The sequence below is a fragment of the Endocarpon pusillum genome (genome assembly GCF_000464535.1).
Source record: "Endocarpon pusillum Z07020 unplaced genomic scaffold scaffold1792, whole genome shotgun sequence".
Taxonomy (NCBI): domain Eukaryota; kingdom Fungi; phylum Ascomycota; class Eurotiomycetes; order Verrucariales; family Verrucariaceae; genus Endocarpon; species Endocarpon pusillum.
Window position 1 is genome coordinate 55,368 of NW_006916078.1, and position 23,128 is coordinate 78,495.

The following is a 23,128-nucleotide window of genomic DNA, read 5'->3' on the forward strand; positions in this document are numbered from 1 at the left end:
TCTCTTCGTTTACACATTACCTTTTTTCCATGACACGCGATAGGCTTTTCCTTCTGCATTTTCGATACCCCATTACTGATCTACATAACTTTTCGCGGCATGGACCAAGATTGGGAATTTGAAGGAGCAGAGGGAAGGTATGCGATGGGAAGGCGGTAAGGGGAGGATTTCTCGTCGGGGCAGGTAGTACATGGAAGTGAAGGGAAAGAAGATCAGTTTGCGGGTGATTAGGTAGACTATAGACGAACAAGTCGTCAACCTAGCAATCAAAAAACGATCATCACTTTCGTAAGTGCTAGCCTCTTATAAGACCACCTCAGGAACACGTCTGATTTCTGGTCTTCTTCCACCTGACCAACATTCTGCCATGCGGGCGAAGGAATTGTAAGCAAGGATAGTGATACAGCGGGCGTGGAAGCGTTTGAATCAAGGGTCTTTGCTGTAAGTTTTGGGTCTTGCGACTGCTTCAAGATTCGTTCCAACATCCAATCGTGCTGGGACATTGACCAAGTAGCTGCATAGAGAGCCGGTGCGAGGCTTTAACTGGGAGAAGATCAGCAAGAGCCCAGCGTCTGGGGCCTTGCGGAGACGCAGTTCATCTGGCTAGCCTTAGCGCACGTCTTGCCTGCCCATGATCATGCCTCACATTTGACGACTTTCTGTCTGGTGGGTAATGTACAGAAGTCATTTGAGTTCTGTTCTTTCTCCACATCTTCTCTTCGCTTTCACTTCTCCTCCTCGCGGCCGGAGATTGGACTCTGAGGCCTTGATCATATCGCTCTGGGAGGTAAACGAGGGGTATCCACCTATGGTACTGGTTCGAGTTGTCTAATTTCGTAGACGGAACGAGCCAAAAATGTAGTGCCTCGTTTACCAGATGTGGCTGCTGTTGGAGCAGCGTGACCTGACAAATTGCTTGTTTGCCCAATCGATCTTTTCATGCGTGCAAACAGTAGCTCTGAGAATGAGATGGAAGGAGAAGGATGCTGTTAAGTCTACTACGGTCTTTGTTGGAGATATAAATGAGAAGCGTAGCTGCAATTGACCGTACATAGAGTAATTCATGTTTCGGATTTCCACGGAGGAAGAGACCACCAGGAGTCTGGATAGTGGGATTGCCTGCGAAGCGGTGATTTTGCCCCTGTCGAGTTTGGGTTTATAGATTGGTTAGCAGCGGCCGGATCACCAGGGAAAAGCTACGCGGCCCGCTCTCCATGATTTTTCTCTCTTATTTCTGCTTTATGTCCAGGTTCCCATCACGGATGACTTTGTCAAAATACACCATATCCATTCCACCACGCGAAGACTCCTGGACCTACCACCCCCGCTAGGGCACCCACCAGACCCAACTCGATAATACACCATATCCATAGCGTCCCAATAGCGGGCGCCCGCTTCATCACGGCGTAGTAGCCTCGATCGTTGGTCAGGTAGATAAGGTAACAGCCCGCTATGTTTGCTGTGATGATGAATGCGATTTGCTGTGCGATCTTTGTCGCAAAGCGTGCTCGCTGTGAGAGGTGCGGGAAGGGCAAGGCATGGCCATGGGCTAAGTGGATGAGGAGGGTGAGCGTGGGAAGTGCGACGAAGATGGATTGCTTGAGGAGTGTGGGTATGGAGTGGAGGTCAGGTTGGGCGTATTGGTGGAATGTTAGGAAGGAGAGGGTGAAGTGAAGGCAGGTGAAGGGGAAGGAAAGGAGGAGAGTGTCGAGGAGGGGTGGGAGTGGTTCAGAGGAAGTGTCTAGTGTAGAAGCGGTGGCCTCGGCTTTTGATGATGGTGTTTCGGAGATCTTGCCGTCTGGAGATAGGGTGACGAGTTTGGTTGTGTTTGAGATTGTTGAAGCATCATTTCGTTCCGTCTCATCGAGAAAAGGTTGTCCATGAGGAGCGAGCTCTGCTTGTCGTTCTGCGGCGATCTCATACAGCGTCTTGGCTTTTGGTTTGTTGGACTCGGAGTCTGATGACCGCGGCCGCTCCATGGGGATCTCTGCCGCAGAAGAGAGCTCAGCGGAAGGAGACTCCTTGGCCACTAATGCGCGGCGCTGGCGACGGTTCATCGTGGTAGCATTGCTGTGAGCATGATTTGTAGATCATTACGCATGAAATCCCAAGATCTGGCTGTGGTTGAAGCCCTTTCAAAATCTGGGAGACGGAGAGAAGCTTGGCATACAGGGGCTCTCTTAGATTTACCGAGTACTAACTACTAGTAGTAGTGCTGTACGTAGTAACTATTTTCACTCGGCCAGCTCCCAGAGACGCCCAAATGCTGTCATTGGGCTGGTAGTTAGTGTACATGACAAAGATGCCCACGGCTTTCTTATTGTGCTTGGTTGTCCCTTTCAATATAAATTTCATGGCATCCAGCCATCCCAGCTACTCCAGCCATCCCAGCTACTCCAGCTATCCCAGCTATCCCAGCTATTTCAGCTATTTCAGCTATTCCAGCTATTCCAGCTATTCCAGCTATTCAAGCATCATGCAAAGGACAAGGTTGGGAAGGACCCTTCTCTGGCCATCGGAGCAGAGTGAAATGATTGAACACCGCTGGCAGCTACCATGCACACCGCCTGATTTGGTGGAGCTGACTGTGTAAGCATCCATTGCGCACTGCAGTGCCATGATTCAGAAAAGGTGGCAAAGGGTGGCAGCAGAGTCGGCAGAGTCAGCAAAGTCAGGCGCATGGCCACATGGTCGGGCCGAAGAGCCCGCCAGTCATGGAGTACTGAGGATGGCAAGGTTGGGAGTTTGGTAGTTTTCATATTCAACTAAGGGAAAGCGGTGACTAGAGAAACGTCCAATTGACAATGCACGTTTATGTTACTCGATGGTTACTGGATTATTACTCGACCGAAATCCAAATGAGGAAGCTCAACGCGGTACGGGTGAAAACTATCTTCTGTACGGAGTAGATCTCAACCTCGTGCAGCTCCAGCTGAGAAACCCGGCAGTCAGACTCCACCGTCGTGGCTCAGCAGGATAGCATCTGCTCTCAGCAGACTGGTTTTGTTCTCCTGTATAGCGACAAACGTAGAGTGCGCTTGTGCACAACAACAGATCTCAGATCAGCTCCGTCCCAGCTCCGCGGATTTCCAGGATTTACCATGCATGCAGATGCGCGGGGATGGCCTGCAGCTTAATCCAGTCACAATGACGGGGCGCATTCTTCCGAGGTCCTCACTGTCACAAGTGCAGGGCAGGAGTGCTAGTTATAGGAGATGGTGGGGCACTGCATAAGGGCTGGAGGACCGATGACCAAGACAAACTGCTTCTCCCTCTTCTCAGTGGCAGGCAAGGATGAAAGTAACGATGAAAGTAACCGAGCCCGAACCACATCACGCGGGAGAGGCGCATCAATCATCTCGCAAACGGTGGTCAGGCGCCTCGTGTTGAATGCAACGCGGCAAACGGTCAGGCCATACACAGCTGCAATCATCATTATTGCTGGAAATGGCATCATCAACAAGACGTTTGATGCATACTACGTACTGAATAACACATTACCTCCGGGCAAGAGCAGGCTGCCAACCCTAGCTCGGAATATTTGTCCTCCCAGTGACGTTCCACTTAAGGCCCTTTCCAGTGGTAGGTCATCACTAGCTCATCGACCTTTCAATTCCCATTATTCACTCCCGGCGCACCATCCCGACCATGTTGTACTACGTAGCGGCTGCTTCATATTTTCTGCCTGTCAGCCTACAAAGACCCCGCGGAGGCCTCCGCTTCTTTATTGACTGACTAGACTTGCTTCTTCCAACCTCGCCATTGCTGCTGCTTCTTCATACTTACCACAGTATTATCTTCGACGGCAGCAACATCAATTCTTCCAGGGTGCTGATCACCAACAACCCTGTCAACACAGGGTTCTGTGCCCTGACCTTAGTTAAAGCTTAACCTGCCAAACCCTTATCTTATCGGTGCTTTCCCCGGAAAGTTCTGCAGCTCCAAGGCTCCAAGGGCTGCCACCCCCCAGTTCTGGTGGATGCCCAGCCGCATAAACCACGTTAATCGCCATGCCGAAGCGCACATCTCTACACTTTGGCAAATCCGCTTCTCCCAATCACTCCACAAACGCCGTCAATGAAGTCGTCTCGGCGGTGCAGAGGAAGCTGACAATCTCTTCCACTGAGGAGGTCCCATCCGTCAAGTCTTCTCCGCGGAGACCCTCCTTCAGTATGAATGCCATGTTACACGCTGGCAAAGACAAGGAGCACTTGCATCATGGCGACAGCAACGATCGCGAGGCACGGAAGCACAAGCGCAACTCCTTGACAAGTGGTCTGCGGACGAGTTCCAGGTCAAAAGACACTCTCGCCAATCAATCACCGCGTCTAGCAGCCATCTCTCCGGGCAAATTTGATCTGATCATTGAGTCTCCTCCTCTGGTCTTTTACGGCACAACACAAAGCTCGTCAGGCGCACTTCTCTCGGGCCGTCTGAGATTACATGTCACAGACCCTTTAGCAGAAATCAAGCTCACAAACCTCGTCATGACCCTGAACGCAGCCATAACCACTAAAAAGCCCGTCGTAAAAGACTGTCCCGAATGCGCAAAACGTGTCAACGACCTCAAGACTTGGAAATTTCTCTCCGAGCCTATGACCTATCATGCCAACAAAAGCAACCAGTTCCCTTTCTCCTTCCTCCTCCCGGGCCATCTCCCTGCAACCACAAATTCCGCGTTGGGGTCCGTCACTTACTACCTCGAAGCTCATGCCACAACCTCCCACTCTGAGGAAATCCAATTAAGACACCCCCTCAAAATCGAGCGCGCAGTTCCACCTGGTCTAGAGAAATCCTCCGTTCGAATCTTCCCACCCACAAATCTGACCTCTCGTGTCATCATGCCCCCCGTCATCCACCCAATCGGGAGTTTTCCGCTTCAAATGATCCTCTCCGGCGTCGTCGACAAGAAAACCGATACGCAGACTCGATGGCGCCTGAGAAAAGTCATGTGGCGGATAGAAGAGCATACAAAGATGATCTCCTCACCTTGCTCGAAACACGGGCACAAGGTTGGCGGAGATGGAAAGGCCCTGCAGCATCAGGATGAGCGGACAGTAGGATGCGACGAATTGAAGTCGGGTTGGAAAAGTGATTTTGACACCCACGGCGGAGAGATTACGCTAGAGTTCGAAGCCCGCCTATCTCCGTCGAGAAATCCGATCTGTGATGTGGACTCTCCTGCCGGGTTGGAGGTGAAGCACAACCTCGTAATCGAGCTGATAATCGCGGAGGAATTCTGTCCGAATCGCAACACCTCGCTCATAACTCCCACCGGTGCAGCGCGGGTTCTCCGCATGCAATTTGGGATCAACATAACTGAACGCGCGGGGATGGGGATATCATGGGACGAAGAGATGCCACCCGTGTATGACGACGTACCTGAAAGCCCACCCGGTTACGGGACAAGCGATAAAACTGCCGGCGCTTTCGGTGGCGCAATCATGGAGGATTATGACGGTCCAGAGCTCGAATACCATGATCTCGAGCGGCTGCACTCGGATAACCCGCACGAGCCGCCTAAATACCGTGAGAGGGATCCAGCCGAGTATGTGGATGTTTTGGCCACTATGATGAGGCGATCCGGGTCAGGGTCAAGAGCATCGACAGCGAGTCCCGGCTTGGGTCCTTCGAGTCCTAGATTCAAGGCACGAACCGCGTCCAGAAGCTCGAATCATTCTGCGCATCCGCCCCATTCGCATCTACATCATGCGTTGGGCTTGACGGAGGATGACTTTGGCATTGAACCACCACAGTTCCGCATCTCGGAGCATGATGAACGCCAGAGGGATGAGACCGCTGTTGTCGACGAGGATTTTGGCGTGGGTGAGGCGGTGGGCTGAGTCAATCATTTGGATTTGGACACTTTTTGGCGTCATGGCTGCTACATTGCCTCGGTTCGTTTTGTGCAATCGTCAGGACGGACGATGAACGGGATAGGCCTGGGATGTTTGCAACTTATTGCGATTCACAGCTCGCATATTGATACCCAGTTTCAATTTGCATGCATTGCCTTTAACAGCCGGCGGCAGTTTTAAGACCTTTGGGTCTTTTCCATTGTACATATGTACATATATACATAACCACGCATGCATATGGTTTTACTGCAGTGAACAACTCATGAATGTTGTCCTATGTATAATCTTTAGATCCATGTCCCCAACCACATGACTGCTGGGTCCCAACATTTTGAATCGGTCCCAACATTTTGTAGTCGGTTGTCCCTCAGCCAGTAGTCTCAGGCTCTCTTTTCTTGGCGGCTTCCGTGAGTACTCGTGTAGAGCCTCGCGATAACGATGTTGTGTGGTTCTTCGCTCGGGCCAATATCTCCATTTTCGGTGTTTCGGACATTTGGGACATCTCATGTACAGAAATGGCTTGCTTTTTATCGTAGAGATTGTGCACCTTATTTCGATTTCAAGGCCGCAAGATGATTTGTAAGACAACGGATATGGTGTCAAGCTTTTCGCCTCTTGTATCTTGTGGTGACAATATGTACAGGCACTTCCATAGTCCGAGATAGATAGATCTGGTCTTCTGGTGTTGCAGGAGCAAGACGCAGACGTATCGACCGCAGACTTATCCGGCGGATGGCTACAACACCTAACAGAGAGCAACTCTAACAAACAGAATAAGGGCTATAAGCCGGGAGAAGCCAATCTCGGTCAGAAACGTCTTACACGTTGGCTGGCTAATGACGCCCCGGCGCGCTGGTTTTCGTGCATCTCAGCCCCGAAATTTTTCCTGGCCTCAGATAGATGCGCGAAGGTCACTATTCTCTGGTCCATGTGCGCCCTCAACACTCCGTTCCTCCGCGACATGGCGATGCCGGTTCTAGCGGCTTCAAGACGAGTTTCCCGGAGACCTTCAATCTCGACAAGACCGCCCCGGGTTCTGTAGGCGACTGAGTTCGGAAGGTATTCTGCGAAGTCTGCAATCAAGTTCGGTAAACGGCAGCGCTCCCATTCTTTGATTCCGCGGCTCTCGGGCCACCTTTTCCACGTGAACGTTGTTCGGATCGTATGGATCAGAAGCTGCAGATCACGGTCTTCGATGATGGAAGAGAATATGAATTGACGGCGGAGGTTGAACCATTCTGCTGGGAGCACATGTTGGGAATATGCAGGTTGACGTTCTAGAAGTTGGTCTGTAAGGTCTAAAAGTTCCCTGCCATGTAGTGCTGCCTCTCCTCTACCGTCTTCAAATAATGATTTCGCCAAATGGATGCACTCAAGAGACTCTCTCAGCAAACCATGGTGACGAAACGATTGGGCCCGATAAGCGTGCATCACAACATCTGGCTTGATGTTATGGGGTTCATCGGTCATCTGCGTCCAAAGCATATCCATTATTGCGGGAGGTAACTGTCCTATTCCAAGACCCTTTCTCTTCTGTATTGTAGACCGCCAACGAGACAGGACAAACGTCCAGTCGAATAGATGCATCCAGACGTTGAAAGGGATGCGGAGGTCGTACTGTCTTGACACGAAGTCGACTAGCTTCAAAGCGAGTTCGATCTCGTTGTTCGAACCGAATACATGAGCTATGGTGTAAAGCAGCCGGGCAGTAGGGCGCAAAGGGGAGTCGAGCTCATAGAAAGTTGGTGTCTCGACCTCCTCTTCGTCCACTTGGAGCAGAAGATCAACGTCGATGTTATAAACGGATTTCAGTATGCTCTTTGCACCAGCAAGATCGGCTTCTCTGCCCATGGCTACCATGAGATTTGTGAATGTCTCCTCATTGCCTTCGATTTTCTGACTCACCATCCTCCGGAAATACACCAGGGTCTCATGTCGAAGTCCTAATGGTCCGGCACGATGTCCACTAAAGCCTGGGGGAGGATCGACCGAGCTTCGTATCGCAAGAACGCGCGGAATGACCCGTAAATGCCATTGTTCGGTCTTGCTGAATGCATTCGCCCAACAAATGGCTTCCATGTAGCAATTGTAGGCCTGCACATCAAGATCCTGCTGTAACCCATCTTCTGGTATCATGATCTGCCAGATCTGCCTAGCCATAGGTCCATGTCCTAGAACTCGAGCACAATGCAGGAGATGGGTGCACACACTCTTGGTAAGTTGATATCCATCACGACGTAGGTCGATGATCTCCTTGAGCTGTTCAGCAAAACTTTCGAGGCGCTCTTCAATCGCCCGGACCCATCTATATCTGGGCTGCGTCGTAAGGGAAGGCTTGATGTATCGGTAGATATCCTTGAACGGTTCGATGAGATACCAGGGATCAATGCTGCAGAAAGCGGCCTCGAAGTCCTCCGAAGGCGCATGTGCAACGAATCTTCTACCTTCGGCGGTCGAGAGTAAAGCGTAGAAGACACGTTCGGGGTGAGCTTGTTCCAAGATGTCTCCCAGTGTGCTGTTGACTTCAACATTCTGTCCAACCACCGAGGAATGGGTACTGATAGCAGAAGTAGTCGATCCTTCAGTCTTGTCTATGTTCTTGTTGGAGCCAGAGAATATTCCGGACAAGCTGAAAGGAGATGATGTCGTATGAAGGCATCTTTGCCGCATCCGGGGAGTCCGTTCAGGGATGGAGGCTGACTGAGAGCGTGGGTGCCGAGCAAGAATATGCAGCTTCAGGTGAGGAATACGACTCGAAGACTGCTGAGTGAAGGTTGTGAAGCCCCCCAGACAGGGAACAGAGCCACGCATCAATTGGCCCCGAGCTTGATTGACAAAGCATCCTGATACATGCGTGTGCGCCAGGAACAAAAGGTTCGGTGATAGGGCTAATCCGGTTCGGGGCATTTGCGGCCTGCTTCCCCATCAGCGTCGGAATCGACTTTAGGGAGACGTATCACGCAGTGACCATTTCCATAAATACAGTATGGCAGACGCAGGAGAAGAGGAGGCCACCTCAGTCTCAGAGCCTCTCGATCTGGTGCGATTGTCGCTTGACGAGATAGTCTTTGTGAAGCTGCGAGGGGACCGCGAATTGAAGGGCAGGCTTCACGTATGCGAATGCAGCATAGCACAACCTCACGAGGAAGACGAATCACTAACACCGCTTTCAGGCCTACGACAGTCACTGCAATGTTGTTCTGGGAGATGTGGAGGAAACCATCTACACCATCGAGGAAGATGAAGAAGGCGAAGAAACGGTCAAGGTGCTCGATACGGATAACAATGGCTTTCGACTACGCTGATCATTTCTTAGACCATCAAGAAACAATCGGAGATGTTGTTCGTGAGAGGTAAGGCTTGGTGGAATTCTGGAGAGACGTTGGGTTCTGAGTTTGATACAGGTGACTCGGTTGTGCTCATTTCGCCGCAAGCCCCCTCATGATATAGCCTCAGGACCTTCCTTCCGGATCACCCAGGTCTCTTCGAGGATGCGAGCGTGGCTCAAGCTAGGATCAGCAGATTAACGGATGTGGAAACCGAGATGACCTGGGGCAGATTGAAGATTTCGGACGGTTGCCCAGGCACAGACTTCGCTCCCGCTGAAAGTGCATATAGGCGGTATTCTGCCTTGTCTGGGAATATACTCAGGCTTCGATATGACGGCGTTACATCTCCTGACGTAGCATTGGGGCACAAATGCGGTCCCACAACCATAGCACAGAGCACTGATACGATGAAGGGCGTGGAAGTAGCATGTGGCGGTATGAGTCAATGAACTGCCTATTCAGGCGTCATGACTGTTCGTAGACTCATCCCCATCTGCATACATAACCCAAATGTTTTGCGCCCTGCACTGCTCTTTTCTCTCACCACTGTAGTAATCAGGTCTTGCCTTTCTCCGAGTCAAAATGCAATAATCATCCGCTCTTCCCAACACGATCTCTTGGGAGCTTGGTCCCGCGCGATGATCATCCGAACAGCCTGAAGACCGCGGGGGCGAATCAGCACCCTTTACTCAACGGCCACTATCACTTTCCAACCATGGCTGGACGCATGAAGCAAACATTGCAGGAGAGACGCAAGGGGGAGCTTGTATGCTTATCGCATGCTGGCCCCAAAGAACATGCTGATAACTTATTCAGGCGCTCTCCGATTTCGCAGATTATGTCGAGAAGCAGCAAACCACACGCCCAAGGCCTGGTCGGCGCGGAAGCTCCATTGCCCCCAGCGATAGTGGCTACTCCACCAGAAATTACTCTACGGTGACAGATGAGCATGCTGAACTCGATATCATCGACCAGCTGGGACTTTCAGATACACCTACGCAGGTCAGATTAAAAGACTGGCTGCTAGACACGTCTGCCGACGCCGGCGCAACACTTGAACAGTTATCAGGCTTGGTGCAGAGTCGTCTTGACGAGGGACATGGAGAGACCTTGTTCGATCTTGGTCAAGAGGATAACGGGGAGTCGATGGGCTTCGACCTGGACCGCTGGAATACCGCCCTGGATCGTCTACGCGTGGCAGCGGACAAATTGAGGGCAGATGTCCGGGTACTCCTCACGCACAACGTTGGTGGTCCTGAGGAAGCCGAGACGAAGACCGAGAAGGACAAATCATGTACCGGCAAACTCCTCATACGGCAACATCCAAGCAATCCAGAGGAAGTCATTGAGACGCGGATAGCTGTCGTTGGTAATGTCGATGCTGGGAAATCTACTATGCTGGGAGTTCTGGTGAAAGGAAACCTCGATGATGGCCGTGGCAAAGCCCGAGTAAACCTCTTCCGCCACAAGCACGAAATTGAATCTGGCCGAACGAGTTCTGTCGGCATGGAAATCATGGGCTTTGACACTCATGGTGACATCGTCGCGAGTAACGTGCCAGGCCGGAAATTGACCTGGGGCGAGATCGGAACAAGATCTGCCAAGGTGATCAGCTTCACTGATCTGGCAGGGCACGAACGCTACCTCCGAACTACCGTTTTTGGTCTCTTGAGCAGCTCTCCGAACTACTGCTTACTCATGGTAGCTGCCAACAATGGGCTGATAGGAATGTCCAAAGAACATCTTGGCATCGCCCTGGCACTCAACGTACCAGTCATGGTAGTCATCACCAAAATCGACATCTGCCCTCCTCAGATCCTCCAACAGACCATAACCCAGCTGACGAGAATTCTAAAATCTCCGGGTGCACGCAAAATCCCAATCTTCATCAAGAACCGTGAGGAGACCGTCAATACAGCCACCCAATTCGTCAGTCAACGGATCTGTCCAGTCTTCCAAGTCTCCAACGTGACAGGGGAATGCCTCGACCTCGTCAGAACATTCCTCAATATCCTCCCTCACCATGGCCACTACGATGCTCAAGCACCCTTCGAATTCCATATCAATGACACCTTCTCCGTTCCCTTCGTCGGCACCGTAGTTTCGGGCGTTGTAAAAAGCGGCGTCATCCATGCTGGCGACAGTGTGCTCATCGGCCCAGATTCCCTGGGACAGTTCCAAACCACCGCCATCCGCTCTATCGAGCGCAAACGGATTCCTGTCCCAGTCTGCTCCGCTGGGCAATCCGCTTCGTTCGCGTTGAAACGGGTCCGGAGGAAAGAAGTTCGCAAGGGTATGGTCGTGTTGCCGAAACTCGACACACCGCCAAAAGTATACAGGGAGTTTGTGGCTGAAGTGCTCATCTTATCGCACGCTACCACCATCCGACCGAAATATCAGGCGATGCTGCATGTCGGGCCTGTGAGCCAGACATGCGCAATCATTGATATTGATCGGGAGTTTATTCGGACAGGGGATCGCGCGATGGTGGCGTTCAGGTTTGTGCAGAGGCCAGAGTATCTGGCTGTTGGAGATAGGATATTGTTTCGTGAGGGGAGGACGAAAGGGCTGGGCATCGTGAAAGCATTGAGCTACACAGAGGGGAGTTTGAACCCACAGACTAAAAAGGAAGGAGAGGAAGAGGCGAGTGAAAAAGGAAAGGAAAAGAGTGTAAAGTAAACGACATGTACTTGTGATACCCAAAGTCGTAGCATGTTTTGCCGCAATGCCTACGCATCTTCCTTCCTGTTGTGGCTTTCTAGTCTCGTCATCCTCATCTTACAGTTTTAGAATCGTATGCAAGCAACCATTCAACATGATGTGGGTATGTAATAGCCAGATTAGAAACCCTGAATTCTAAGCCTTGACTAAACGTCTGCTCTTAAACGCCTCAGGTGTATCATTCCATTCCCCTGCTTTAGCCGGTGATCTCAACTTTCGACCTCCTATACAAATTTAAGGGCGTTCTTGCCCCGAATTCCGCCCATCCAGGCAGAAAGGATCGAGAGATAGACCAGCATTAGATGTGAGCATGTCCCAGGGGAAATGCCATTCAGGATTCACCGCTTGGCCAATTGTGTAGAGTTCGTGGCACTCGGTGGTCAGCAAGGGGTCCACTCTTCCTAAGACTACTCCCACACTAACCATAGCATCGTTGTCGTTTTGGGAGGGGTATATCATGCTTGACATGCCTGGCGTGCTTGGTGCGCATAACAGGAAGATACCAAGGATACTAAGGAGGAGGAAGATACATTGTGCACCATAAATGAAGGACAAACTGTACAGAGTATGAAAGAAGGAAAGCAATCATCTCTCTAATGTGTCTACACCGCCAAGCTCGATTAATTTGGTTGAAATGTGCTGTAAGCGTACGTAGTAATCTGCGGCCCGGATGATCAGCCTTCTTATTGGATAAAGTTCCCCTTCCCTGCCTTCTTACGTAGTAAATTTATATGGTAAGGGGCATGCGTAGTAAGTAATCGTAGCACAGCGCTAGTAGCAGCTAGTTCGGATACAACGCCACATCAATGTCAGAAGGCTTCTTTGACGATTATCCATATGGATTGGTCACCCTAGTACCCTCTAACTGCTAAAAGCTTAGGTGTTACGTTTGGAATCTGTCTTGGTGCAAATATACGAAGTACTAGCGCCGTGTTACGAATACTTATGCCAGGTACCGTAGTATGATAGAAAATACCTAGTAAGCAGTGCTTTAGGGGGCTAAGGCTGCAGAATCTTGCTAAGCCATACCTCATCAAAATTGAAAAACCACTTTTTGTAGTAGGAAACTATTTGCTGCTGCATCTCGCTCAGTGACTCAGCATGGTAGTCGAGTTTTCAAAATTATGGGGCAGCAAATTACATGCCTAGCAAACATATTCTACATTTAGGGTAGATGATTCACAATCTTCCAAACATAACTATTAAATCAGACAGCTTCTTCCAATAGCATTTCACTTGTTCAGCTCCGCTCAGCTCGGCCCAGGCCATTCAATTGTTCGGTCCAGTGCACTGTATGCAGAAATTGACCAGAATTCCTGCGTTGCACAACTTCTGAGAGGCAGGAATGACGACCAGCAACTCCAATTTAGCCCTGCTGATCGACGGAGACAATGTCTCGCCCAAAATAATCGTTGGCCTCATGGCTGAGATCGCTAATTACGGCACTGCCAGCGTCAGGCGGATCTATGGCGACTGGACCAGCCCGTCCCTGAAGAGCTGGAAAGGATGCCTGCTAGACCACTCGATAACGCCAATGCAACAATTTGCGTACACCAGCGGAAAGAACTCCACTGACGGCGCTATGATCATCGACGCTATGGACCTACTATATACTGGCCGCTTCTCTAGCTTCTGTATCGTCTCGAGCGACAGCGACTTCACGCGCCTTGCAGCCCGCATCCGCGAGCAGGGCGTCACGGTCTATGGCTTTGGAGAGCGTAAAACCAATACTGCGTTTATTGCTGCCTGCGACAAGTTTATGTACTTTGATGTACTCAATGTGGAGTCCGAGGAGCCGCTTGTTGCACCTCAACCACCCAGGCCGGGCTATCCTCCGGTTTTCGTCCGTAAACAACCAGCTACGAGACCGCTCGATCAGGCGGCACTCAGGGGATTAGCAATGGCGGTGACTAATGCCGTGAGCTATAGCGACAATTGGGTCAACCTGGCCGACGTCGGCAGCTATCTGAGCAAAATCTCGCCTGATTTGCATGCACGCAATTACGGCTATGAACGTCTTCGGGAGTTTGTGGAAGCGTCTGGAATCGTGGACTTGAAGTGGAAGAACATGGGCGACAAACCTCCGGTTGTCCTCGTCCGTCTCAAAGAGAATTTGGCGTGGAACTCTAGCTCTCCAACTCATTGAGATCGCCGTGTTCCTGCACTATTCTTTGTAGTTTTATGCCTCAAGCGATACCTTCTCGTTCACGTTACCATTCTGATTGGAGATGGATCATGGCGCCGTAAAAATGATTTTACTAGTTCCCTGAGACCGCAAACAATGTGATATTTGTCAGCGACTTAGTCATTGCCGAAAGTTGAGAAGGCAATATCGGAAGGGCAGTACTACGTACCAGGAGTGCATCACCTGTAGAAGGGAAATATTAAGGTAAGAGCTAACTAGGAGTTATAACGTAGGCTAAGGGGCTGGAGCCTAAATTCACGTCAGGGTACTTGCGGGTGTGGCTTAAGCAATAGAAGGCCAGAATATAGGCGGTCATTTAATAATAATTGTAAAATTGCGAGGGTAAAGTCTGTTACTACTTGCCGTCTTGATAGACGCAATTGGGCCGGATACGTTCGCTTATAGGAAATGTGTTCTTTAACAGCCACGGGAAAATTCTGAAGTCCAGTCAGACGCCACATCATTCAGAGCAGGGGAGAAGTGTCTCCTTTTCGGACGATCCAACCAGTATCCTGCATCTATTTATGAATTCCGTTGGTTGGTACATGCAGAAAATAACTAGCAAAAACATACCTACAATATGACAGGTGGATTTTGCTACTGTCCGGCTCTACGATACAGACATGTCACTGCTTTTCGCCATCAATCATTCGGTCCCTGACCTGCAAGTAACGGACCCCGGTCTATTTCTTCTAGATATCTATGGTAAATCTCCACTACAAATCATTTGTGCAGGAACCCCATCTCTTTCCAAGCCTCTATATATTTCCTTGCCACATCCGCACTCACCGGGCCCACATGGGCGAGTGTTTGGGAATGTTCTCTGCTTTTTGTAGTATCCAGAAGCAGGCCGCCACACGACATGCGGATGAAATTGCCATCCAAAAACTCAATCAGCTTCGCCGCCGGATTGTCTAACTCAACGGACCCGGGGAAGTTCCGCACTCGTTTGACCCATTCGTCAAAAGGAATCACATTTTTTCGAGGGATGTCGAGGGCGTCGGCCAGCACCGGAATCATATCGCGCCATGGCTGCCGCACAGGATTGTCGACGTGATAGATCGGGTGGGGAGCGTTGGGCGAGACGAGCAGATCCCCCAGTGTAGCAGCGACATCATTGACTGGGGTCCAGGAAAGCAGGCCATCAAAATCAGGGAGTGCCTTCAACGTCTGGGATGACTTGATCAAAAACGAGAGATGCTCCACCGGATTCCAGTACCCACTGGTCTTCGAGCCGGCAACCTGTCCAAGACGCACTACCATAGTCCGGAATCGGTCAGGATACTTGTGCAGGGTCTCATCAAGCATCCTCTCGCACACAAACTTTGCATCGCCGTAACCATTTGGCAGAACTGACTCTATCGTCATCCTCTCCTCAGGAACATTGACATTGCCACTCCAGAGCGGGTAGTGTCCTACGGTGGCAATCGACGAGATGAACTGGAGGCTGACTATTGATCCCTTCTCACGGCGGCATGATATGTCCCGTACAAGATCGATTAGGTTCCGCATTACCCAGAATTGCGACTCAAATCCTTTCACCGGCCGCTTGCCGCTCATGGGCCATGCATTGTGGAGGACGTGCGTAACTGTGTTCAGGAGGGTTTCGTATATGTCGTGAGGTAGGCCCAGCATCGGTTTGACCGTGTCGGTTTCAAACACTTTTAACTTTGAGAGGGCATTCGTATCAAGTTTGATGCCTTTCGACTCCAGCGACTGTCGTTGTCGAGACTCGGGCTCAGAGCCGCTGCTGTGGCGATTCAGGCAGATGACGGCCTTCACATCAGGTAGTTCGGCAAAATGTGCGACCAGGTGAGAGCCTAGGCTGCCAGTTGCTCCTGTGACCAGGACACAGTGACCGGAGGTGCTGGGAATCGTGACTCGAGACGGCTGGACGGGAGCAGCAAAGCCGTGCGTGCTTTTCCGGACATATTCATCAACGGCGACTTGACGTGCCGCAGTATCAGTAACTTGACTCTGAGCAGGCTTTGGGAATGTGGGTAGACGGTCATACCTCGGCCCAGAGGCAAGTGCAATAATAATGCGCTGGATGTTATTCTCGGGGCGGTTGCCATCCGTCCAGTCGACATGTCCATATCCGACCGACTGCAACTCTCGCTCCCATCTTGACTGGTGTGATATGGCATGTTTTCGGCCGTCGTTGAAGAGCCACCAACCCTCTAGGAGACCAAAAATCATGTCGATCCAGTAAAGCGTCTCAGTCATTTCAAGCATCATGAGGATTCCATCTGGGCGTAGAGCTTTGCGGATATTCTTTGTTGACTCGGTCAAGCTGTGAGTAGCGTGAACCGCGTTACTTGCGATAATGATATGCTGTGTACCAAGCAGGTCGTTGTCCGGGGCCTTCTCAATATCATGCGCACGGAACTTCATGAAGGGATACGTCTTGAACTTCTTTCGTGCGGCGGCCACGAAAGATGGCGCGAGATCGGTAAACGTGTACTCAACTGGCACGTTCAGGCTGGCCAACAGTGGCACCAGGTATTTGGTTGTTCCTCCAGTACCGGCACCCATCTCGAGGATTTTCAGAGCGCCCTGGTGCATGGGCAGCTTGACAACCAGCCGTTTGATAAAGTCTTCCATCTGCTTGTACGCCAGCTTGTTGAGGAGCGAATCTCCGTAAAGCCCGGAGACGAGCTCTCTCCCCTCCTCGGATCCGAAGATCAGCTTGATACCGTCGGACTTTCCAGTCATCACATCTGCCAGCCGAGTGCCTGTGAAGTAGGTTAGCTTGTTGGCGTAGTCATGATCGGGATATTTATCCATTAGATTCTTTAAGATCTCTTTGCTGGACTTTGTAGAAAGGGTGATGGCGGTTCGTGTAATTTGGTCGCCGTTCACGTCTATGAGGCGAGCCTCCTTTTCCAACATATTGTACAGATAGTCGGCCAGCCGACCGTGTTGAGGAAGGTATCTAATACGTTCCAACTTCTGGCCAGCCTTCGCGGTCCGGAGGGAGCATCCCAACTGCTCGAAAGCCTCTACAGTAAGTGCAACGCACAGCTGAGTTTGCTTAGGGTTGACAACCTCCATATAGTCCGCACATCGGTAGTCGGCGATGAACTGATCCGTAAGTATCTTTGTTTCGTTAAAGGCTTCCAGGATCGTCGACGCTGGAATATCGAGATTGCCGCCGGCAGAAAATTCAGTGATGCCGCTGCCTTTGGCCTCTGTAGTCCCGTTTACTGGCGGAGTCTCCCCTTTTGCTGTCTTTGGTGGTGTCGCACTAGGCGTCTTGGAGGCACGGCCAGACTCTCCATTAATCGTAATGTCCAATTCATCAACGGTCAGCTCTTCGATCATGATATCATCTGAGATGTGGACACCGAACTTGTCTGTAATATCAGACCGGAGCTCCGTGGACAGCAAGGAGTCGACGCCAAGGTCCCGGAGGAGTGCGCCAGTGACCACGTCACTTCCTCCAATCCCAAGAAAATCAGCTAGATATTCAGCCAGATCCATTTTCGCTGTGGAGGAGACGCTGGTGTTCGAATCCGACAAAGTGTCAGAGTTCTGGCTGGCGGATGACGGCTGGTCGTCGTCGTCGTCGTCGTCGTCAGTTTCGGTGGTTGCGCCATCATCCGTTGGCCCCAACACTGACTGGATGCACTGTACCAAGGTTTGGAATGTAGTTACTTCTCCTAGATCTTCCGTGGAGAAGGTGCACTTGAATTTGCCCTCGAGCTCGTGAGCCAGCTCCATGCCCATGAGGGAGTCGATTCCGATGTCAGCAAGTTGAGTATCGGCCTTAATGTCCACCGAGTCCAGACCAGACAAATCCACGAGGGCAGCCGTAACAATGCCGGGAATATCTGGTCGCGAGATCGTTTTCCCCTGCTTCTTTGGTTTGGGGGCTTTCGCTTCCTTGGATGACTGAGCAGACGGTGGAGTGACACCCATCTTTGCAGGCGCCGAGGGCACGGCAGCTGGCGCGGCTAGCTGGACGCCACCAGCAGTGAGTCGGCTTAGAATTTTGCTCATGGACAGCTTCGGAACTTTCGCATAGTTGATGCCGAGGATGACTTCCATCAGGACACCAGTAGTCGCATCAAAGACGAAAATGTCCGTGACGTAGGCCTTGTCTGACTTGCGGTGATGATAGGCGAGCACGTCCCATACCGATGGCTGGGTGACTGGGATGCCGGAATTGGGGGAACGGATCCATTTTTCGAATCCGTTGGCAATGAACATGTCCGTTGGGGCTCGGTCTGTCATACAGTTGACCCAGATACCACCAACCTGGCTGAAGCAGTCTGACAGGTGCGTATCAAGCCAGGTCTCCCCTGTGTGTTGCTTAACAACCCGTCCGGCAGACTTGTTGCTTTTTCCAACCAGTTTCTGAAGACCACGATACATCTCCCCATAGTCTAAAATTTCAGCAAAAGTCCTGTAAATATTGCGACCCTGGATAATGTCGTCTGCATCAGTGCTGTTGAGAACAGATATACAGCGGTCGTGCCCAGCAAGACGCTCGTATGTAGAAAACTCGGCCTGAAAGTCCAAGTCATCAACAGAGCGCAACATGATCTTCCCAGACACGTGCAGGGTTGTAGCAGAACCTTTTAAACCAGTGCTGGTTATCCTCCAAGCCCAGGTATGAAAGTCGGTGTCAACTGCTTCAAGCTCCAGCCAGACGGCACGTGACGGATCAACGCAGATTGCAGCTTGATTTTCTACATTGTGAATTTGCGGCTGAAGATTGGAAACTGCCAAATCTGGACGTAGATTAAGAAGGGCTTCGATAGCTATGTCTACCTCCAACGTTGCAGGGCAAATAGGCGCCGTCTGAGCAACAAAGTGACCAGACACGAATTCTTCATACTTCTTGATCATTGTATTGATTCGAAATCGGGCAGAGCGCTGTTTGCTATCCTGATATCCAATAAACGTAAAGAGACCCTTTGGTAGCTCTTCTTGCTGAGCTGGTAATTGAGGCGCTGGTTCGGTAATCGCCTTTTCAGGTTTCTTGAGTTCCAACCAGTGCCTGTTCTTCTCGAACTGATATGGTGGCAGCAGCAGAGGTGCATATTCATAGGTCTGCGAGGGGTGGTGTGCCCAGAATGATACAAGCAGTCCTTCTTCCCAGAGGCTCACAGTTGTATCAATGAGATTCTGGAGCCCATTGTCGCCGGTGATGTTGATAGATTGAAAGTGAGAATTGCTGGAGGATTCTAGTGCTCGGCTCGCCATAGTCGTGACGGTCGAATTCGAACCAGCTTCAAGCCAGACGCAAGAGGGGAACTGTTTTGCAAGCCTCTGCACGGCATGGTTGAAATACACCGGGTTTCTCATATGGTCTGCAAAGAACGTTGAGGAGAGTTTCTCTGTTGTTTCAGACTCTGTAGCTCTCTCCCACGGAATTGTAGGTTCGGCAAACGACAGGCCGCGTCCTAATTGCCCTAAATCCGCCATAAGAGGCTCTACAAGGGTTGAGTGAAACGCGTTGGTAACAGCGAGCTTCTTTACCCGCATCCCGGAGTAGCTTGATGCGATCCCTGCAACCGCATCGATAGCCTTGGCCGAACCTGCTAGAGTGAAACTCCTGGGACCGTTGAAACAGGCGATTGTTGGCGGCTGTTCGTCCTTGCATGTGTTGCTTGACTCGTCCAACAGCCTATGCACGTCCTCGAGGTCGGCCGTCACCGCGAGCATTGAGCCCCGATCGGTGATCCAGGAATCTTTCACAAGCTGGGCCCTAGCTGCAATTATTTTGATAGTGTCTTTGAGAGACAAAACACCACAGATACAGAGGGCAGTCAATTCGCCAAAGCTGTGGCCTACAACAGCAGCGACCCTTACGCCAGACTCAATCCAACTTTTCGCGCAAGAGTACTGGATCGCGAAGAGCATTGTCTGAAGCTTGACGATGTCTTCAATTGGCGTTTTCTGGAAGATCTCGGGGTAGATTCCGCTGAGGCCAATTGACTCGAGGACAGAATTGCATTGGTCAAGATAACTTCGTAGTAGGCGAACACCGTCATAGACCTTTCGATCTAATCCAACGGACGTAGAAATCTGACCACCGAAGCACAACACAACTGGCCTAGGAGGCTTTTTCACGGTTACACTGACGCCCTTGTCCCCGTTGATGAATGCTGTCAATTTGGCTTCCAATTCTGAGACTGAGCTACAACTGAAGATCAAGCCTTTGTTAAGGGATCGATTGGACTGCCGAAAGACATTGAATGCAAGATTGGCCAGAGAGATATCCCTTGCCGTTACGATCTTCGACTGGATGAATTGCTTCAGCCGGGCAGAGTATTCCCGAAGGCTTCGGTCATCAAACCCACAAATCCAGAACGGGTGCTTTATCTTTACGGAGTGGATGAGAGACGAGCCGGCACCTTCATGCTGTAAGGGCTGAGTGACCACCATTGACGCGTTTGAGCCTGACGCACCATAGTTGTTGATGAGCGCAGCCCGGAAATCAGAATCCCAACTCTTGAAGCGCGTGACTACCTCCATCATGTCCGATGGTGATGCTTTGATGTGTGGGCTCAAGGTCTGAAAGCTAGCCTGCGGAGGTATGGCACCCTCCTGAATCATAAGAAGGATTTTGATAAGCGCGATAACACCCGAGGCACACTCCGTGTGTCCGATATGCCCTTTGACTGAGCCGATAGGCAGTGGGGTCGAGCGGATAGGCCCTCCAAACACCTGCCGAACGCTCTCATACTCAGCCGGATCACCAACAGGGGTTCCAGTCCCGTGAGCTTCCACGACAGAAATATCCTTTGGCTCAATTCCAGCTCGCTGTGTGACATCACGGAACAGGCCCGAGAGTGATGGGGAATTCGGCACAAAAATGGGGGTGCAATTCTCGTTTTGATAGACAGCGGTACTGCCAATGCAACCAATGATGGGATCTCCGTCTGCAACGGCTTTGGACATTTTCTTCAAGAAAACAGCTGCAATGCCTTCGCCTCGGCAGTAACCATCGGCCTTGGCATCAAAAGGCTTGCAAGCCCCAGTCGGGCTTAGAAATGTTGCCCCTGCCAAGTTCTGAAACCACAAAGGGCTAGTCATCACCGTGGTCCCCCCAGCCAATGCGGCAGTGCATTCGCCACTAAGTATAGCCTGGCATGCCTGGTGGACAGCAACGGCAGATGCAGAGCAAGCAGTGTCAATGGTAAGTCCTGGTCCAGTCCAGCCGAAATAGTGGCTGATCTTACCCGCAATAAAGCTCTTTAAATTACCTGTTGCCGAAAATGCGTTCGGAGGGTGACAAGCGATGTTGTTCTCGTAGTCAACAGCGCAGACACCAATGTAACATCCAACATGCTTGTCAGCATTTACTAAGTTGAGGTGTCCTGACTGCTCAACAGCTTGGTAGGCAATCTGCATCATGAGCCTCTGCTGTGGGTCTTGGGAGATCACTTCTCTAGGGCTCTTCTTGAAGAATTTGTGGTCGAAAGCATCATGATCTCGGACAAAGTTGCCGTACCACTTCCGCTTGGGATCAATGTCGCGCCAATGCGTCTCAAACCCAAAACGTTCCTTGGGAACTTCAATGTGCTGGGAGCGTCCCTCGCACAGAGTCTTCCAGAATTCTTCAAGATCATCTGCGCCTGCAACCTTGCAAGATGCGCCTATAATAGCAATGGCATTTTCCGAGTAGCTATGCGGATACTTCAAAGAAGCCCGCAGCTTATGCCTATCGGGTGACAACCGAGACTTGGCCTCCTCAAGATTGGTCATGTGGATCAATTTTGAGCCGAGGCCACGCATGAGCGAGGGAGGAACACATCTTTCAAGACCGAAGCAGATTAGATGAGATCCGTCGTTCTTCAGTCGTAAAGAATATACAGCACTAAAGCTCTGGTACCACTGTGACTGTTCGACCAGTATGGACCGCAAAGCTATATGATGGAGTCTTCCTTGGGTGATAATGTCTCCTCCGCAACTTGATCGAATCGGCAGCACCAGTTCTGACGCTTCAGGGAATTGCATTTCTGACATACCATCGCAGAAGCTGATTAGAGATTCCATATCGTCATGGTAACATTCGCAGTGAAAACGCCCACGAAGGCCGACTTCCGTTGCAATGACACCGGCGGCTCTTAGTCGTTGTTGCAACGAGGAAGCTGTACTAGCAGATGTAGTCACAGTAGCTCGATTTTCATCGTAGCAAACAGAAATGTAGGCCTGCAAGACCACTCAAATTAGCAAGGTTGAGCTAAAGCCTGTAAGTATCAGGTAGGGGTATTTCACCTCGGGAAACTGCTGCAATATCCGTGTCATCTCCGTCTTTGTTTCACTGGAATTCCAAACTGTTGCAAAAGACGTTGATTCCCCATACTTGCCCAAGGCATCTTGAGCATCTACGAATGCTCCGATGAGCGCTGCCAGACGTACCGCGGCTGCACCATATTGCTGGAACTGAACCTGATTACCGGCGCTGGACACGGCCAGCGCACTCAAAAGACCGGTGCAGAAGCCGACAGTCTCAGTCTTTCCAGTGTTGGAAGCATATAAATCTCGTCCATTTCCAGATTCGCTGTGAACAAGTTTCAGGTACTGCGAGTACTGTGTCAACTGCGTGAGGACCACTAGAGGGCTGAGTAGAATGTTTGGCAGATGAAATGACGCTGGCGGGACCTTGCCCGTCTTGAACCAGTCGTTCAGATCTTCAAGCTGCTGCACCCCCGATAAAGCCTGAAGTTTAGGGAACACCCTCAAGCAAGTCTTCAAATTGGTTGGCAGTTCGGCAACGACGTCAAGTATCCAGTGGTTTTCTGCGTGGTCCAAAATAAGTGACCTGAGCTGATGGAAAGAATCTTCCTGGAACGAAAGAGCCTGTGGCCCGAACAGTAGGACGGTGTTCCCATCCGATGAGCGCGCCATCTCTGTAAACAGTAAACTGTTGAAGTTTTTCTTTTTGCAAAGGGTTGAAGAAAGGCAGGCGTAGTAAGAGGCTTTTAGAAGATCGGACGACTGGAATCACGCTCTTGGGTAACGGTTCCATGGTGAAGTACTTACAATGGCTTTTTACTGTACCGCTAAAACAAGCCATG

At 50.9% G+C, this 23,128-nt stretch overlaps 7 protein-coding genes across 7 annotated transcripts; 4 read left to right on the forward strand and 3 right to left on the reverse strand.

Annotated features, from left to right (window-relative positions):
* Nucleotides 1-1,271: 1,271 nt before the first annotated feature.
* EPUS_08294 (uncharacterized protein) lies at nt 1,272-2,057 on the reverse strand (the record flags this gene model as incomplete). Its single annotated transcript, XM_007802820.1, has 1 exon — nt 1,272-2,057. One exon carries the CDS (start codon nt 2,055-2,057, stop codon nt 1,272-1,274), a length of 786 nt encoding a protein of 261 aa, XP_007801011.1.
* A 1,953-nt stretch (nt 2,058-4,010) lies between these two features.
* On the forward strand, nt 4,011-5,843 carry EPUS_08295 (uncharacterized protein; the record flags this gene model as incomplete). The annotated part of the gene is made up of 1 exon (XM_007802821.1): nt 4,011-5,843. The coding sequence occupies one exon, from the start codon at nt 4,011-4,013 to the stop codon at nt 5,841-5,843; it is 1,833 nt and encodes a 610-aa protein (XP_007801012.1).
* An 822-nt stretch (nt 5,844-6,665) lies between these two features.
* On the reverse strand, nt 6,666-8,669 carry EPUS_08296 (uncharacterized protein; the record flags this gene model as incomplete). Its single annotated transcript, XM_007802822.1, has 1 exon — nt 6,666-8,669. The coding sequence occupies one exon, from the start codon at nt 8,667-8,669 to the stop codon at nt 6,666-6,668; it is 2,004 nt and encodes a 667-aa protein (XP_007801013.1).
* Nucleotides 8,670-8,844: 175 nt separating this feature from the next.
* Nucleotides 8,845-9,303, forward strand: EPUS_08297 (U6 snRNA-associated Sm-like protein LSm3; the record flags this gene model as incomplete). Its single annotated transcript, XM_007802823.1, has 4 exons — nt 8,845-8,970; nt 9,032-9,124; nt 9,175-9,211; nt 9,263-9,303. The coding sequence occupies 4 exons, from the start codon at nt 8,845-8,847 to the stop codon at nt 9,301-9,303; spliced, it is 297 nt and encodes a 98-aa protein (XP_007801014.1).
* Nucleotides 9,304-9,902: 599 nt separating this feature from the next.
* Nucleotides 9,903-11,866, forward strand: EPUS_08298 (uncharacterized protein; the record flags this gene model as incomplete). The annotated part of the gene is made up of 2 exons (XM_007802824.1): nt 9,903-9,953; nt 10,004-11,866. 2 exons carry the CDS (start codon nt 9,903-9,905, stop codon nt 11,864-11,866), a joined length of 1,914 nt encoding a protein of 637 aa, XP_007801015.1.
* A 1,387-nt stretch (nt 11,867-13,253) lies between these two features.
* EPUS_08299 (uncharacterized protein) lies at nt 13,254-14,054 on the forward strand (the record flags this gene model as incomplete). Its single annotated transcript, XM_007802825.1, has 1 exon — nt 13,254-14,054. One exon carries the CDS (start codon nt 13,254-13,256, stop codon nt 14,052-14,054), a length of 801 nt encoding a protein of 266 aa, XP_007801016.1.
* Nucleotides 14,055-14,816: 762 nt separating this feature from the next.
* EPUS_08300 (uncharacterized protein) lies at nt 14,817-22,958 on the reverse strand (the record flags this gene model as incomplete). The annotated part of the gene is made up of 2 exons (XM_007802826.1): nt 14,817-22,259; nt 22,326-22,958. 2 exons carry the CDS (start codon nt 22,956-22,958, stop codon nt 14,817-14,819), a joined length of 8,076 nt encoding a protein of 2,691 aa, XP_007801017.1.
* Nucleotides 22,959-23,128: the final 170 nt, after the last annotated feature.